The sequence below is a fragment of the Sparus aurata genome, chromosome 12 (genome assembly GCF_900880675.1).
Source record: "Sparus aurata chromosome 12, fSpaAur1.1, whole genome shotgun sequence".
NCBI classification, from domain to species: Eukaryota; Metazoa; Chordata; class Actinopteri; order Spariformes; family Sparidae; genus Sparus; species Sparus aurata.
The window spans coordinates 22732782-22749118 of NC_044198.1; the positions used below are offsets into that span (position 1 = coordinate 22732782).

At 44.7% G+C, this 16337-nt stretch overlaps 1 protein-coding gene across 2 annotated transcripts in view; it reads right to left on the minus strand.

Annotated features, from left to right (window-relative positions):
- The window catches only part of LOC115592562 (netrin receptor UNC5D-like), a 201848-nt gene that overhangs the window by 90009 nt on the left and 95502 nt on the right, over window positions 1-16337 (minus strand). Inside the window, exon 1 of one of the 2 annotated variants that reach the window (XM_030435470.1) lies at window positions 403-451. The exons of the other annotated variant lie outside the window; for it this stretch is intronic. Coding sequence (XP_030291330.1) covers window positions 403-436 — 34 coding nt within the window. The 5' untranslated portion in view covers window positions 437-451. Of the gene's footprint in view, window positions 1-402; window positions 452-16337 lie in introns of those variants that run through there. 2 annotated transcript variants of the gene reach the window in all.

Genomic DNA, 16337 nt, shown 5'->3' on the forward strand with positions numbered 1-16337 from the left:
TTGTGGATTGCCCGTCGCCTTTTTGTAAACACCGACTGTCGGGCTAATGCGTCCGTGTAAATACATGAATAAATACAGCTTGGCAATGGTCAATGCTGCATTAATTACATACGCGCGGGGCGAGTTGTTCCTTCATGAGCCGCACTGACGCAGTTCCGTGCAGCAGATGGATGGACTAGATCGAGGATCAGAGGTGAGGCTAGCAGAGGAGATGGGGGTGGAGGGAGATTGGTGAAGCAGATGATAGGTGGGTGTCGAAGATAGTGAGAAGCGCTGGGGGAGCATCTGTTCAGATCAACCGAGTGCACGGCGGCAAGATGAAAAAAAAAGAAAAAGAAAGAAATGTTCAGCATTTGACAGAAAATGCTCATAAACCTGAGTACAGAAAGAAAAAAAAGGCACCTCCTTTTAGGTTCCCAGCCAATTTTTGGCCCATCGAGGGATCACCACCTTGACAGTGCGCCGCCCACACAGCCGCTTCCACGCCGTCTGCAGAGATTTCTGAATGACAACCTCTCCGCAGGGGAAAAGAAAGACAGGCGACGAGGAGATTTGTTGATTTCCCGGCAGAATGGGGCGAGAAAAAGGCGGCAACACGAGAAGAGGGGATCGTGTTTGGTGTTTTGCGAGCGCTTCCAACTGTTCCCGCGATAAGCATGTGTTAAGACGCACCACCTCCATGAGCACGGAGGCTTCTGAGAACTCCACTGTTTAGTTGCAGAGCAGTAAGTAAGCGAGTTAGTAACTTTATTTATGAGGCAACTTTCAAAAGACGGCAGGAAGTGCTCCGGAGGCGAGAATGCAAACACATAAGTAAAGCATCCCAAGTAAAGTAGGGGAGAGTTTCAAAGTTGAGAGGGCGACAATCTCAAAAATCTGTCTCCTCAAGTCTAGAGTGAGGAACCGACAAACTCTTAGAGACAGACTGGTGGCAGAGAGCTGCAGTAGACCGGGTGGACGAAGGTGCCTGACTGTGCCGAGCTCTACAGGCGATCATAGGATCTTTTAATTGGACTCGTATTTGATCGAGCTCCCTGTCCCTGTCCCTGTCCCCAAGACCGGTATCTATCGTCGTCTTTGTTAAGCTGTCTAAGAGTTTGTATTAAAGGTTTGTATTACCAGTTAATCTCAGAGAAGCTGAGCAGAGAAACCTACATCACCACACATCAATAATTGGGTTGTATCGTAGTTCTGTCGGTTTATGAGAAGGTTTAAACTATTGAACTGCAACCGATTTAAACTGTGGTTAGCTTTTGGCCTGCTTATTCTGACTGACCTGTTTATGGAGCATTTCTATTCAGTTTGGGCTTTAATCAGAGCCTTAGTGTCCATGCAAACACAGCTAGCGTGAGGTGAGACCTTATGGAGGACCTGGTCAACAGCTTATCAGCAGCAGTTTGGACGACTTGTTAAGGATCCAGGGAGATTTGCAGAGGCAGATGAAAGAGGAGTTCCAGAATTCAGGATGACGAATTTACATTTCCATCTCCACTTGAGACATAACGAGCTCGAGCTCTGCGATGTTTCACAGCTGGGAAAAATAACAAGAGCATATCACAGACGTGTTACGCCGGTCAAGACTCTGTGCCTTGGCCGATAGCAGCACTGCAAGAATCAATTCGAGGTGATATCCTGAGAAAAAACAGACTTTATAACATTATTTAAAAAAAAATCCCATCTCAGTTTTCCTCCCTGCTTCTTCTCCTCCTTGTCCCGAGGCAAGTCTCGCAGTGACTTCAGTCAGACTGCAGAAAACGCCCCGGAGCACTAAAGCTACTCTCTAGCTTGTAATTTCGTTGCAACGGGGAGTCGCACAGGCAATACATTTCTGCTCTGCCCTCTCAGACTCTTAAAAAAAAAACAGCATGGCCTCAACAGAAAGAGATGCCAGAGCGCTTTGTTCAAATATTGATGCAAACCTCTCATCTGTCATCTCTGGACACACGCACACACACACACACACACACACACACACACACACACACAGAACTGGAGCACTGCTGGGAAGACCGTTTTCCTTACAAACGCCAGATGTTGTCCAATCAAAACAGGAACAGAGGAATGTTGACTCTTTGCTCTGATCGTCGATTTCACACTCAGATGAGATTTTTTTTCCCCTCTTTTCTGTGTTGATCCGATGAATTTATTTTCATGAAAGGCAGGAAAAAAATGTCCAAAAACATCTGCTTGTTTTTTTTTCCCTTTATCAGCATAGCCACTGCTTTACACTCAGACTAACACTCACACACAGGAGCTGCTCAGTAAAAAAAACCACAAACTCTTATCTGTTGGACAGCAGCCCCACCGGAGCAGCGGGGGGTTAGGAGCCTTGTTTAAGGAAACCTGGATGGCAAAAAAAAAAAGAAAAAATGAAAAAAATCAAGGAGGGGTGAGCGTGACTCACACATCGAGATTTATCCCGCAGATCTGTGATGAGGAGTGCAGTAGGTGTTTGTGAATGCACCACATCAGGCTGCTGTTGCTTCAGTGTTGGTGGAATGGAGATAACACGGGCTGTCAAAGCTGCAGCATCCGGCTCACTTTAGAAAACAGAGTCCATCTTTGATACTTCACTCGCCTTCTGAAATCCTCTCCGGCTGCATTTCTTTAGAGTGTTAACAGTAATGCTGTAATGTTTTTTTTTTTTTTTTTGTGCAAAGCGGATGCCCTTAAATGTGACGCTTGAGATAAGAGAGAAGATCTGAGTTGAATAAGATGTCGATGATATATTTTTCGCCCCGGGTCTCCTCTCTCAGGCGACACACCACGAGGGCTACCTGAAGGCAAAGTCCCTCCTCTCAAAGTGGACTCAAGAAAGTGGCAGTTTGTCACCCAACAGTGAAGAAAGTCATCTTGGTTCTTAGCGAAACCCAGAACCTAAACCTTGTAGAGCTGTCTTACATCTAGGTACTGTACTTAACTACAGGCAAATACTTTATATTCCACCACATTTAGTTGGTAACTACTCTACATCCGTCATGCAATTTATTTTACTACTATAGCTACTAATTCTGATATCATTAGTGCATTAGTTTACGAATGCCTCTATTTATTACACTGTTTTATACTGTTGTTATAATATCTTGTGGTTATATAACATTTCTCTGATCAAACACGTTTTTAAATTGAAGCCCAACCTTGAAGAAACTCTCCGGGAGGTTCCTGGAGGGATTTCTCCACAGGGGTCCCTCGAGGCTCCTCTCCTTGTAAGAGTGTACAAATCTAATTAACCCTCCTTTTTAACAACTTGAGATGTCAACACGGCCAGACGCCACGTCGTCACGTTTACCTGCTCACACACTTCGCTGTGCTGAGAGAGGCCGCCATGTTGGGGTTGTTGACGTATGTTGCAGGTGATGATGTCGTTCACTGAGTTGGTTTCACACAGAACTAAAAGATACTTTACAATCTTTACAACAAACTGCGGTTTTCTGGAGTTAGAACATTTTACTGTACTAGGGATTTTTTTTTTTTTTTCAGAAGTAAGGTCCCACTGGGTTTAGCGGAAGGTATCTCGGTGGAGGTTGTACGGAGAACACTGAGTTACACAGCTATTATTTTCCTAAAGTGTAACAAAACCAAAAGATAGGTTCATTTAGGTATTTCCTGTACTCTTTGTTGGACAGCTGATGGACAGAGATGTTGAGAGACTGCAATTTTAGGTAGTTTACACCCCGTTCAAAACTGTTTGTGCAGCTGACATAATGGAAAGCAAGACATACGAATGTGTGAAACATAACAGCGCACCTTAGTAACACTGTAGGTTGTGCTGTGCTGTTTTCTGCACGATAAAGAAATATATGTTGATACAATGCTTTTTTTTTTGTGTATGCGTGCTCCTAAAGATGCACAAACAAATGAACGCGTGTGTGCGTGTACAGTTTGTGTGCATGAACGCGTGTCACCTGCAAACACCCAGGTGGTACACGCATCTTCATCGGTGTTGTGACAGCTTGCCAGCCTGGTTCTGGCAGGCGGGAGATAGTGCTTCCCTCAGCTCTCCCCCGTAATCAAAGAGTAAACACGCCGAAGCAAAAAGTGGGTTACCTGGATGTCAAACTGACAAAAAAAGTCTCCCATCGCTATCCCATCAAACACTTCTCCGGGGTTAGACTTTGCTCGTATACACAAATTTATATTGGGAGGGGAACAAACTCATCTTAATAAATGCCAAACACATTTTGTATATGGTTTTTATATTCAGCGAGAGAAGGAGAGACGTTTCCCCTCCAGCGAAGAAGTGAGGAGTGTAAACTGAAAATATGACAAATTAGCTTTAGAATCAGTTCATATCAGGATGGAGAGCGCGGATAATCCTGGATAATCCACTCAAACTCGTGACTTGACTCCTCTTAACTTATAACAACCGGGCCTCGGTGATGGAGGGTACCAATTCAAACAGAGACTCATTGATTACAAACAGAAATGTCTTCTTATGTTAAAGTTTGGCTTCAATATTTAGGTCCAAACCCTTGAAACTTTTCCTAAAACTCTGCTTACACTCCTCATTCTTTTGTTTGCTTTCACGTGAGCTGAGCCGAACATGCTGATCGGTCATTAAAGTTACCATCTTTAATGTTTTAACAACGTCAAACCACATTTTTGATACCACCTTGGGTCAGAAATAACCACCCAATTTATTTCTCTTCTGTAAATATCTGTCTTTATATTAGTTTCCATTGTTGGTGGCAGAGTCTTCCATTTCTGCCAAGTAGTCAAAGTCACAGAAAACTACTACTCTTTATAAAGTTATCTCATTAACATCGGCCTCTGTGTTTACCGTTCACTTCTCTACAGCTGTGTCGGACTCAGTTTCTGTAAATGGCGGCAAACATTTCCCACCACTGACAACTCGCAGCAGAAAGCACCAAACTGGCGAAACACAGAGCGGCTATTATCGCGAAGCAGTCACAGGATCTGCAGTGTTTTGTCGCTGAGGTGAGCGCAGGCTGCGATTACTAATAAAAAATTCACCGGCAAAAACACAACGTTTTTGGGCACTTTTCTGACAGCAGAATGCTTCTCAATAACCAAGGAAGTTATGAAACAAGACAGAGCTGTCAGATACAAAAGTTCACCACATGATTTCTCAGCAAGCTAACAAACTGTTCTCTGCTGTTGTGCGTAAGACACAAGACTCATGGCATGATGGAGGAGCAGATTTCTTTATTATAACAATGTGAGTTTGTTTGGCTGCCCCAGGAAATCTGGGAGCTGTAGCTTCAGCCAGGACTGAAATCTTGAGGATTCAAACTTTAAGTTCTCAGCACAGTTAGAAAGTCAGACTGGTTGTCTGCAGAAAAGTCTTGACCGGAATTAAGACTTTGAAGAGAAGACTTTAGAAGGTCCCATGTTAGGCTCACTTGCAGATTCATACTTGAACTTTAGGCGTCAACTTTTCGTATACTAATGCCACCTACTCACCCTCCGTTTTTAGTGCCTGTCTCTTTAAGGCCACCCCCCGCTCTGACTGGTCGACTCTCAAGTGCCTGAGCAGGCGCTGCCCGGTGTGTTTCCAAATCACGTCCGCCTTGTTTTTGTAACCGTGGCCTTGCTTGTGGCGCGGCTGGCGGCGGCTGTTATAGTCGAGACATCACAAGGTTACGGAGTCCAGACAGCTCATTTGAAGGTTCTGCGTCTGAGGCTTTGTGCATTTCTGTGCGTTTATAATCATTTCACAGTATTTTTATTTTTTTTTTCATAGCATCTAGACCTGCTTTATAACACAAAGAGATTACATTTCTACAGCAAGGGACCTTTTATACTCCGGATCTCCTTTTCATCGAGGTTACGGTCTTTGTCTGATATATTTATTCCGAATTGAATTCACTTGGTTTGTCCTTATCACCTGAACAACAAAGTCACTTCAGAGTCATGACAGATGCAGATATAGGATGACCCTTTTTTTAAAAAAAAAAAAAAAATCAATATGCAGCTACCTTTATTGCCTCATCTTAACAGCGTTCACTCTCTGGTTTCGCTCTGTTGTCGTTTAGAAAGCGAGCCTCCGTTGACTGACAGTGATAGCAGACAAAAGAAGATAATTGCTTACTTACTCTTTTCCCATATAGCCTTTGATCCATTTTGTCTTTTCTGACAGGGAAGAGACAGCGACATAATTAAAGGCTTTGTGTGGCGTATACAATCTAGGCTGCAATCACACTGGCAACCTGACAGCTCACTCTAATGTGAGTGTACTTTTGTACGGGGTGGTGGTGGTGGTGAAGGTGGGGGGGGGGGGAGTGCTTGATAAATAAGTAAAAACCAGAGAAAACAATCCTCTCACACTCTACTTCTCACATTTTTTCCCTCCACTTCTCCCGGAGAGCTTTAACAGAGAGCACAAATAAAGAGCGGGACTCTATTATTGGATGAATTTATGAATAAATCACCGCTGTGTGGCCATATGTGAGAGAAGGTTTCAAAGCATTTAACTTAAAGCTGCTTTGTCATCTTATCAGGTGTTTGGCAGGGTGGAAATGAGATCCAATAAAAAAAAAAAGTTAATATCCTGCAGATGACTAGGCACACATGGTCTGTATTAATATCATTAATCATCTGTCATCATGTTCACGGTTAATAATGAGGGCTGCTAAAATTTAAGCATTTTTTCTTCTCAATCGCGCGTCGTCGGTTTCATATTGTTTAGTTTAAACTTACCTATAACAGAGTGTCTGGATTGTACTTTGGGCTCCTTTTAGTAAGACGACTTTTGCCAGAAGTTTGATGCCGACCGCTTTATCGACGGCACAAATGGCTGTTGACCCGGCGTGGCTGGTGGTTAATAACAAACAAGCGCATGACTTGGCTTCGTGCCAACAATACAAGCTGCTGATATGTTATTTCAGATCAATGTGTCAAGCTCAAGATTGAGACTCAGCAGCCTTTGGACAAAACAACTCACAATTACTTTAATGCATTGAACCCGATCGCCATCGCAGCCTGCTGCCTGCAGTTTGTGTCGCGTTTTCCATCAGGATGCAAAGAAGAAGCTTTGGAGTGCTAAACTTGATGGATTGAATTTATAGTCTGCTGTTTCAGTTGACATTCTCCAGAGCACTACATTTACATTTGTTATGTTAAAGGGGCACTCTGCCGCTTTTACACACCCGGAGCGGTTTAGTCATAATTTGAGAGCCACTTAGTCTGTGAATATAGGTGCATAATTTCTTCTGTGGTTCTAACAGAAACAAGACTAGAGCCTCGTTCAGACTGCCGGCCCAAATCAGCTTGTTTTTTTGGAATATCTGTATATTGTATCCATATTGGTTTTAAGATGTGTGGACAGAGAGAGACAACGTGAAAAAACAATCAGACCCACTTGGAGGTGGTTTGAAATTTAACTCCACTTTTCTAGATATGCGATCCGAGTCCAGCACCTGATGTCCGTGGCGTCACTTGCAACGTGACATGCGACGACAACGTCAAACCCAGGGTGACAGGAGTGCATCAGAGCAGCTCAGCAGAATCCATGCTCGTATTAACAGACGATATGGAGGACAGCACAGAGAACATCAGTCCATCAGTTCTGCTCCGCGACTTGACAACGCAATTGTTTTGGAAGGCGAGATGATGGATCTCCACGTTGGGAAGCTGTATCACCGGCGTTGCAGACGGCTATGTTGTTGCCACAGCAGCCTTTGCAGGTAGGTTGGTGATGAGTCCGGATGCACAAATCTGATTTGATTATTTGCAGAAAACCGAGCAGACGGCCTTCAAGATTTGATTTGAGTTCAAATCTGATTCGCCTACTGTCGAGGGGCCTCTCCAACGTGATGCTGCTAACATGCTGATGTGCTGGAGGCAAAATGTTTACCACCTTCACCATCTTGGTTTAGTGTGTTAGCATGCTAATATTTGCTGATTTGCAAGTATCTCAACCAAGTTCAAATATTTCAACCTCGTGTTGGTGCAAGATAGAAAACCACAGGGATCGCCAAAGTCACCATGATGCATGCTATGGGGACCATGGAAATATCATGTAAATCCTCTCATCAGTCGTTGATAAGTTTCACTTAAAAACTTAAAATATCAACCTCATGATGGCACACATAAAAGTCCAGGGCTCATCAAAGGCAGTTGGCTTCATCTTCAGGGGACCGTGAATGTCTTCACGAGATGTTTCGTGTCCATACATCCAAAAGTTGCTGTGATATTTCAGTCTGGATCAAAGTGGTGGAACAACAAGCCACCATCGCCATCTCTAAAGCCACGACGAAATATCATCAGGGCTCTATATGTGCTCAGGATTGGAGGCTTCAAAGCCGGGATATTAAGTTTGATAGACACAAGCGTTTACCAGGCAGGATCAGGTCTAAAGGAAAACTACCGAGTTGCACGGTAGGAATTGTAGGATAAAGCTTGACCAATCCGAGAGACCTAAAGTCAGAATATCTCGGCCTCAGCTATGTGCTTTGATTTTTTTAAATCTCTCACACGTCTCCCCGCGTTATCAAAGTGCAGACTAAATCACTAGATTTTTTTCAAAGCATAGTAAAATTGCTGTTTTATTTTTGCCAATTTCGCCTGTGAAGTGTGTCCACAGAGGAGTCTGTAACTGATGAGCGAGCACGCCGAGCCCGTTTGCAGCCATCAAACGAGAAGTCAAAACATTATTAATCATGAATTTCGCAGCGGGGGAACACATCATTGTTCAACCTGTGACACTGATTGCGGCACATTATATTCCACAGTCTGACTTCCAGCTTTACAGTAGAGATTAAGAGCCATCAGATGTTTCAAGTTCAGCTTTAAGGCTTTATGAAAGCCTCGAACACTTCCAAAGGCTTATCTATAATTTGAAAACACTCTTTCTACTTTACAGAAAAAGGTGTTCTGCCAATATCACTCGGACTCATTCAGCCATATCTGCTTCACTTTCCTTTTTTATTAAGAAGACATGAAAGAAAAGATAGTCACACAATCCTCCACCGTTGCTCATGATACTTATTCCTGAATATATGGTTGAAATAGAAAACTAAAAGCAATAGAATCGACACTGACGCCGGCTTCAGGGGCTGAAGAGAAAGATGGACGCCGGCCAAAAGCCCATCAGGAAAGCAGACAGTGGTCGCTTGACATTTAAAAATGCATGACAATCAAACACCTGTACAGTGCTTTTCCGTGTCCCCGAGCATCCTTGCATATATCAAACGGGATAAGATCTCCACCGGCCCCTGAAAAATGCAAGAACGTAAGTAACTTTACCAGCGCCTCCTCTCTCACGGAGAACAATCCTCTCACCTCGTCTCTGATTTTTCTTTAGCGAGCGCCAGTCTTCCCTGCATTTTACGTCCCGGTGGAGGCCTTCAAACCTTACTTTTAACTGCCCCCGGTAATGCAGTCTGAGTGGATGGCGAATATGTGATCCGGCCCAAAAGCTCTCCAGTAAATGGCATGTGATTGAGATGACATGAATAATAAACAAGAGAGCAAGGTTGAGGTAAAGGTTGTATTTAAATCAGATGCTACAGTCGGGCCACTGTCCAACAAACGTATCCACCGACAGAAGGATAAATATGATTCCCGCCAAGCAAAGTGGACGCGAGCTTCCCGCTTTACTGTGCAATACATTACTAATGAACAATTTCCCTTTTTACCCCTTAATAACTTAGGAGTCCCAGCGTACTGCGCCAAGGCTTCCTAATGAATCTTTAAAGAAACAGAGGAAAGCAGCAAAACAACAAGAATTGAGAATCTTTTGAGGCTGAACACACTCATTTGTCAAGCTCAGATGGACACGGTCGGAGGAAGCATAACAACACAACCTCCTCGCTGTTGTCACACAAATAACGCTTCACTTCAAATAAGCGAGCAAATGAGCGAGTGAGCATGTGAGCGGAGCGAGCGGGGCATGCTCAGCACCTTGTGGCACATCCTCTGCACACAGTGTCCCAGATTCCACCTTACGTAACCTGATTATTTGTGCACACCATACAAATACTCGTGACAAACAACAAAAAAAAACAAAAAAAACAAAAAGAAAGTGAGAAAGAAAGAAGGCACATTCATTGCTCAGTGTCTCAGGTGGTGCAGGACCTGGGCATTGTAAAGGTTTGCCACCTCAGCACAACAACGCGTGAAAATTAAAGAAAGGGAATGCTGAGCCAAGCTAGCTAAAAGACTGTTACTGCCATACGGAGGGGGCTGAGCCACGAGCTGTCCACGTGGATGTCAGGAGAATCACATCTACGGCACAAGCCTCAGACAGAAGGCCATCTCTCTTCTCATTAGAAATCCTATTGGACTTTAATTAACAGGTTAAGACCACTATAAATCCGCTGCAAGAGGCCGCCATCAGAGGCAATAACACCTCAATTAGAAGACCCTGACAGCTTCGAGTTTAAACCCCGAGATCCGCCGTCTCTCACTCTTTCCGCCTTCTGTCCATCACACATGCATAAACAAACACCTCATTGATGTGTCTGCTGCGTTGCCTTCGGGCAAAAAAGCCAAAAAAAGGCACCAAAACCCCCGAGCAGAGGAGAGCAAAAGAAGAGTTGTACTGGACAAACTCCCGTGTGTGTGTGTGTGTGTGTGTGTGTGTTTGTGTGTAGCTGTTTGAATTAGAAGCAGGATGCTGCCGGAGCAGAGGTGGTGTCCTCCCCCCCCCCCCCCGGAAAAAAAAAAAATCAATGTCTGAGCAACGTTTGAATAATGCCATGTAAGCTTGCAAATCCTGGCTGATCACAGTAAAAATGCCTAAATGAGAATTTTGAGACAGTTCATAGAAAAAACGGGGAAAAAAAGGAGTCATAAACGATGCAGTGAATAAGCCTTCGGGCCGAGCAGGTTTTGCTTTTCTTTTTTTTTTTTTCTACATCAACAATTTTATCTGCTAATGGATTAGACGAGAGATGCCTGCGAGCGAGCCGAGCAGATCTATAAGCGATTGTGATTAAATGTGGCAGTGGCTATCTACGGTGGGAAAAAAAAATAAAAATGGGCGCCTGTTATGATTGCAACACTGCAGTAAAAAAAAAAAAAAAAAGAAGAAGAATATTGTTTTGATTGTTCCGGACGATCTATCTAATGGGAACCCAGAGTGCAACGGTGGCATACAGAATTACAGTGAAGTCACAGCGGGTCAAGGTGAGGCTGCCACTCAATCTTAAAAAACATGAGAGAGGCCCGCGGTGCATCAACCTGTGTGCTTCCTGTTTATGCAGCTTGTCGAGTGTGTGTGTGTCTGTGTGTGCGCGCGCACCAATGCATAATGTGCAGGCGAACAGCAGAGGTGAGGAATAACTGCGACCCGGTTTTATTGAGTGGAGTGAGCGAGCCAGATTGTGTCTCCACGTATGTGCGCCTCCGTCACGAAAGTATGTCAGTCAGCAGAAAAGTGTGCACGCTCGCCCCGAACACGTTCCTCCATTAATGAACGTATTCGGCCAAATACCCGGGATTACGGCTAATCCCGGACATCGACCCATCCCACAATGCAACGCGAGCGGGCTAAATGTCAAAAAAAGTATAACTTAAAACTTAAAATGTGAATCGTGCAAATGAAATAATAATAAAAAAAATAATAATTAGTTAGAGATTACTTTGTGCTCTCTGCTCCAGCTCAGCGGACCGCGTGAGGGCCGGGGAAAAGATGAAGGAGGGAGCGATATATAAGTATCCCAGAAACCTGGATGGCCTCGGGATCAATATCAATTTCCCTCTGCTATACATAAACATCAGACCGCAGCTTAATCCTCGTGCTTTATTAGAATCTATCTGACCTATTCAAACACACATTCTTCACACGGTTAACCACCCCCGTTTCATATGACAGCAATTAGAATATTCATTAGATAAAAATCTCTTTAGCCCAATCGATGGTCTTTTAGCCAAAGGGATCTCTGCTGATATCTGAGTCAAAATCCATGGATATAAAGGATCCAATTGCATGAGCTTTGTGACTTCTCCAACCCTGCTATAAATCAATAGACCGGCCCCTCTAGTGGATTTAGCTGCTTGTTAGCAGGCCTGAAACAGCTGTCTTTCCTTGTGTCTTGTGATGTTCCACCCCTCCCACCCCCCATTCTGTTTCGCGCGAGTGTTTCAGACCACTTTTTTTTTTTTTTTTTTAGCTTCATTGTGGGTTTATCAGCGCGTTGTGCTCAGGTGAGTGAACACAGCCCCACATCCACTTAGGCTTTTCAATCTTGCTGTGACACGGTCAAATCAGGAGAGTGCACAAGATTAAATCGATGCCTGGCCAGTTGACTGCTTGACGCAGCATTCTTCCAGACCATTTCCTTGGCCTCGCCATCTATCACTCCCTGACCCGAGCAGTCCTCCTCTTTTGTCTCCATTCTCCTGTTCCCCCCTTTATGGCATAATGGGATCAACACCATCCAGGACAATGCGGCGGTCTCGGGAGATGTGACACACTCACTATTGTCGACTTCATAATATCTGTATGCCGAGTGATTTCTTCGCCGAGAGTGCGTCGGCGGTGGGTGGTGGGTGGGGTGACAAACAGAGGTGACACAGCAACACAGTCTGCGCTTGGAGGGAGAGAAAAAAAAAAATCTAATTTACAGTTTGCCCCTGAGGTCAGTCCGACGGACCGGGTCCAACCATCTATCAGATAAATCGGCTTTAGGGCGCCGGCAATCCACTTCAACCTCCACCTTCTGCCAGCTGCCCTGCCAGTTAAGCGACTAAATTGTGCTGCCGTCGAAAACAGACAGGAAACACAGCGGATCCGTCGAAGTTCTCCCGGATTTTTTTTTTTTGAAATATTAAAAAAAGGTTGCATGTAATATGGATAGATACACGCACATCACGAGCCTGGGGGAGTATTAAACCATGCGTATGAGTTTGAAGGGGAGGTTTGAATGATTGATTGGTTTCATATGCACTTTTATGTTCCGCCTCTCCTCTGCCTTAAACCCGCAGGTGTCAGCAACTTGCAAGCTTTTTTTTCTCCTTTCTTTTTTTTTGCAACCTCCTAACAAGCATCTCACTTACGCCTGAGAAAGACAACCGAAAAGAGGTAGAGCTCCTTCTGTGAAAAGATATGAGACTCATAAACCTTCACATGCCAGGGAACGTCACGCCGCCGTCGCCGCCGCAGCCGCAGCAGCAGAATAATGCTCAAAGCCGAGGCTAAATGTTTGAGGAAATTGCCATTGTTTGGCTGTTGGCTGTTTCTTTTTCTAATAGGAATCAGCTGAACAGCTGCTTAATGGGATGTTCTTGAAAGCCGGATTTCAGCGAAATGGAGAAAGCTGACTTTATTTGAGACTTCTGGCAAAGGAAAAGTCTCAGAGATGGCATTGCTTCAAGACCCTGATAGGTGAAGAGATTTTCAATTCACAGTGTGATGTTCCTATTCTGAGCAGCGCACTCACAAACACACACACACACACGGTGGATATATTTTATTTATGTCGCGACGACCTGAAGGAAACTGTGCCTTTTTTTTTCACGCATCTATAGCGCGCTTCCAAATAAAGATAAAAAAGCGACACCTCCTGCAACTGCCAATAACAACACGACAATATTTTCCGTTACCTTTTTTCCCTGCAGACCCCCCCTCACCAGCAACCTAAGGACTTCGCCGCTAATCATAACCACGACCAATCTCTAGTCGCATTAAAGCTCTGAGGTCACATTTATGAGTGGCTGTTATGTGTGGAGCCGTGTGAAGGAGTGTTCTCTCTCCAGAAGTACACGCCACTTCCAAAACAGTTTTTCCTACACTTCTCATTAACAAATAACATCTGGCAATGACACCGACACACACACACACACACACACACACACACACAAGCCTGCCATTAATGGGGAGCTTTCAGTGAAGCAAACCAAGCGAGAACGTGTCACACGTCTGCGTTCCCCGCTCTGTCCTCAAACACAGCAATTAGGAGCATTGAGCTGAGTGTCACTTCAGCTGCCTCATTGACCTTTCTCTGGCTCCGCTGGTCCGCTCGCTCATACCGCTCTGCAATATCTTCATTAGCACCACCTGACTGCGACGGAGCGGGAGTGCATTGTGCCGTTGCACAGCTGTTGCATTCATTGACAGCTAAGGAAGAAATAATCACCATCGTTTGCAAGGTGTTAGTTTGCATGGTAGGTGTTGCCTGAAGACGCGCTATAAGTTTGGTTCTGTGGACATATGGACCAAACTCAGCTTTTTTACTTCGTGTTACGTGACCTCGCTCAGCTGCAGCCCACACACAGATCTTTAACAACAAGTGTTTCTGTCGAGTTTCTAGACATAAACTTCCAGTCGTGCCGGGGGGGGGGGGGGAAAAAAAAAAAGCCTCGAGTCTGTTCGGCTGCTTTCGCACCTGTTGTTCTGTTCGCTTGTTGCTCGCCAAGAAAAAAAAACAAAACATCCGTGGTTGATTTTTTTTTTTAGCTCCAGTCTGGGATTTGTTCACACTTTCAAAATAAAAAATAAAATCAGCCGGAGTGAGCGTAAAGTCAAAGCGGATTGACGGGTGAATTATTGATTGACCATTTTGGAGCCTGTCATCCTGCATTAGTGTCGCGACATCGACCCGCGAGGGGAAATCGGATTTCGGTGTCTGGCAACACTTTATTCTGCCTTGTGCATTTATTTATCTTCTGTGGCGTCACACAAAGAAATAACTCGCTGGATGATGAAAACGGATGATCCAGACTGCAGCTGTATCTCATATTGTATATTCTAAATAGATGAACAAGTAGGAAAAAAAGGACAGACAATACGATAATAATTGGAGGATGGAGTGGGAGTACTCGGCGGTTGCTGTGCACTCGCTCTTCACTGACTAACCGGCAAAAAACAAGCCCAGCACAGCCCTGTTTTAACTCCTTTTCCAGTCTCTGATTGATCAGGGAAAATCCCTGCACTTACAGTCCCCGCTGATCGCTCAGTGGTGAGTGCTCACTCACTGGTTACCAATTGATCTTGTACAAATACATTGGCTGCCTCTCAGTGTTTCCCACAGAATGGAGTTGGTATCGGGAAAACCTGAGAATGAAACTCGAAAATCTAAATCGCAAAATCAAAATCTCTAAAACCCTCTCCAAAACGTCTATGCAAACACACCGACTTTGCCCAGAAGTTGCCCAAAAAGCCTTGCATTGTGGATTATTTTCACCCCAACTCTGTTTTCACGACAGCAGGTGTGGGGGAAGCTTGTCGAAGATTATTAGCCGAGTAAAAAAACGATGGAAACCAACACGGCACGGGATGCCAGCACAACAACAAGTCCGCCCGCAGGCTCGTAAGACATCAACAGCGAAAACGTCATGAACACGGTGAGCTCGAGCGCAGGCCGGTGGCTCCAAGGGTGGTGCAGGTGGAGACTCGCAGTTACGCAGGAGGCTTGCTCGGGCAGTAGAGGTTGTGAGGAGGCGGCAGAGGTGCGGGAGGCTGGGCGGCGTGTGGTAGAGGAGCTGGTTTGAAGGAAAGGTCCGAGGTGGCCGCAGTAGTCTGGCACCATGCAGAGGGAAGGTCTGGGTTAAGAGCAGGTGATGATTATTCTCAATCCGCCGCAGGTGTGGACCGACACCGCTCCGACCAGCAGCAAAGCCACGACAGGTCCATCTTAGTTACATTTTGAATTCTAAAACACATCTCTAACATCACAGAATCCTCCAGTCTGCACCAGTTCGACTGCTTTCACACCATCCAGATCTGAAAGTTAGTTTAAACGCTTGACTGCGGAGGCAACCCGAGCAACAGCTTCTCCTTTATCATATTAATCAGCAGGAGGTGCTGCTACACAACACACACTCCAATCCGACAGCAGCTCGTATACGAGGGGAAGAAATAATGGAAAAGTAGATTCCAGCTGTGCACGCAGACGCCTTCCGCGGTATTTGTGGTTAGAGACTTCGGTTAAATAACTACTATATTTTATGCTGGAAATAGCAACGAAAAAAAAATGCCATGGAGTCACAGGAGAGTTAGAAACACACATTTTGATCACATAATGTTTTTCGGGCCGTCTTGAGAATATCCAAGCTGCACGAGATGATGGAAAGTTTGTTTTTTAATACAGCAAAAGAACAAATTGCAGTTCAAGATGGCACAAACAGGGGATGGGGAAGGGGGGTTAAACAGGATGATTGACCTTTTAAAACATTTTATTCATATTTCCTTTCGACCCCTCCATTGAAAAAACTGCGGCACCCTTCCCCACAGACACATTCATCTAGATCGGGCCGTGCATTTTAGAAAAAACTAAAATATGCAAAATAAAAGGAGAGTGAGATGCGGCCCTCTTAAATTTAACCCTTAATCTGTTAACGGAATACTAATTTACTCTACAGCCACCGACACGTCACAAACTTTGGACGAACAACACGATGTCAGATGTTCTTGCTCCTTTGCAGCTCTCCGT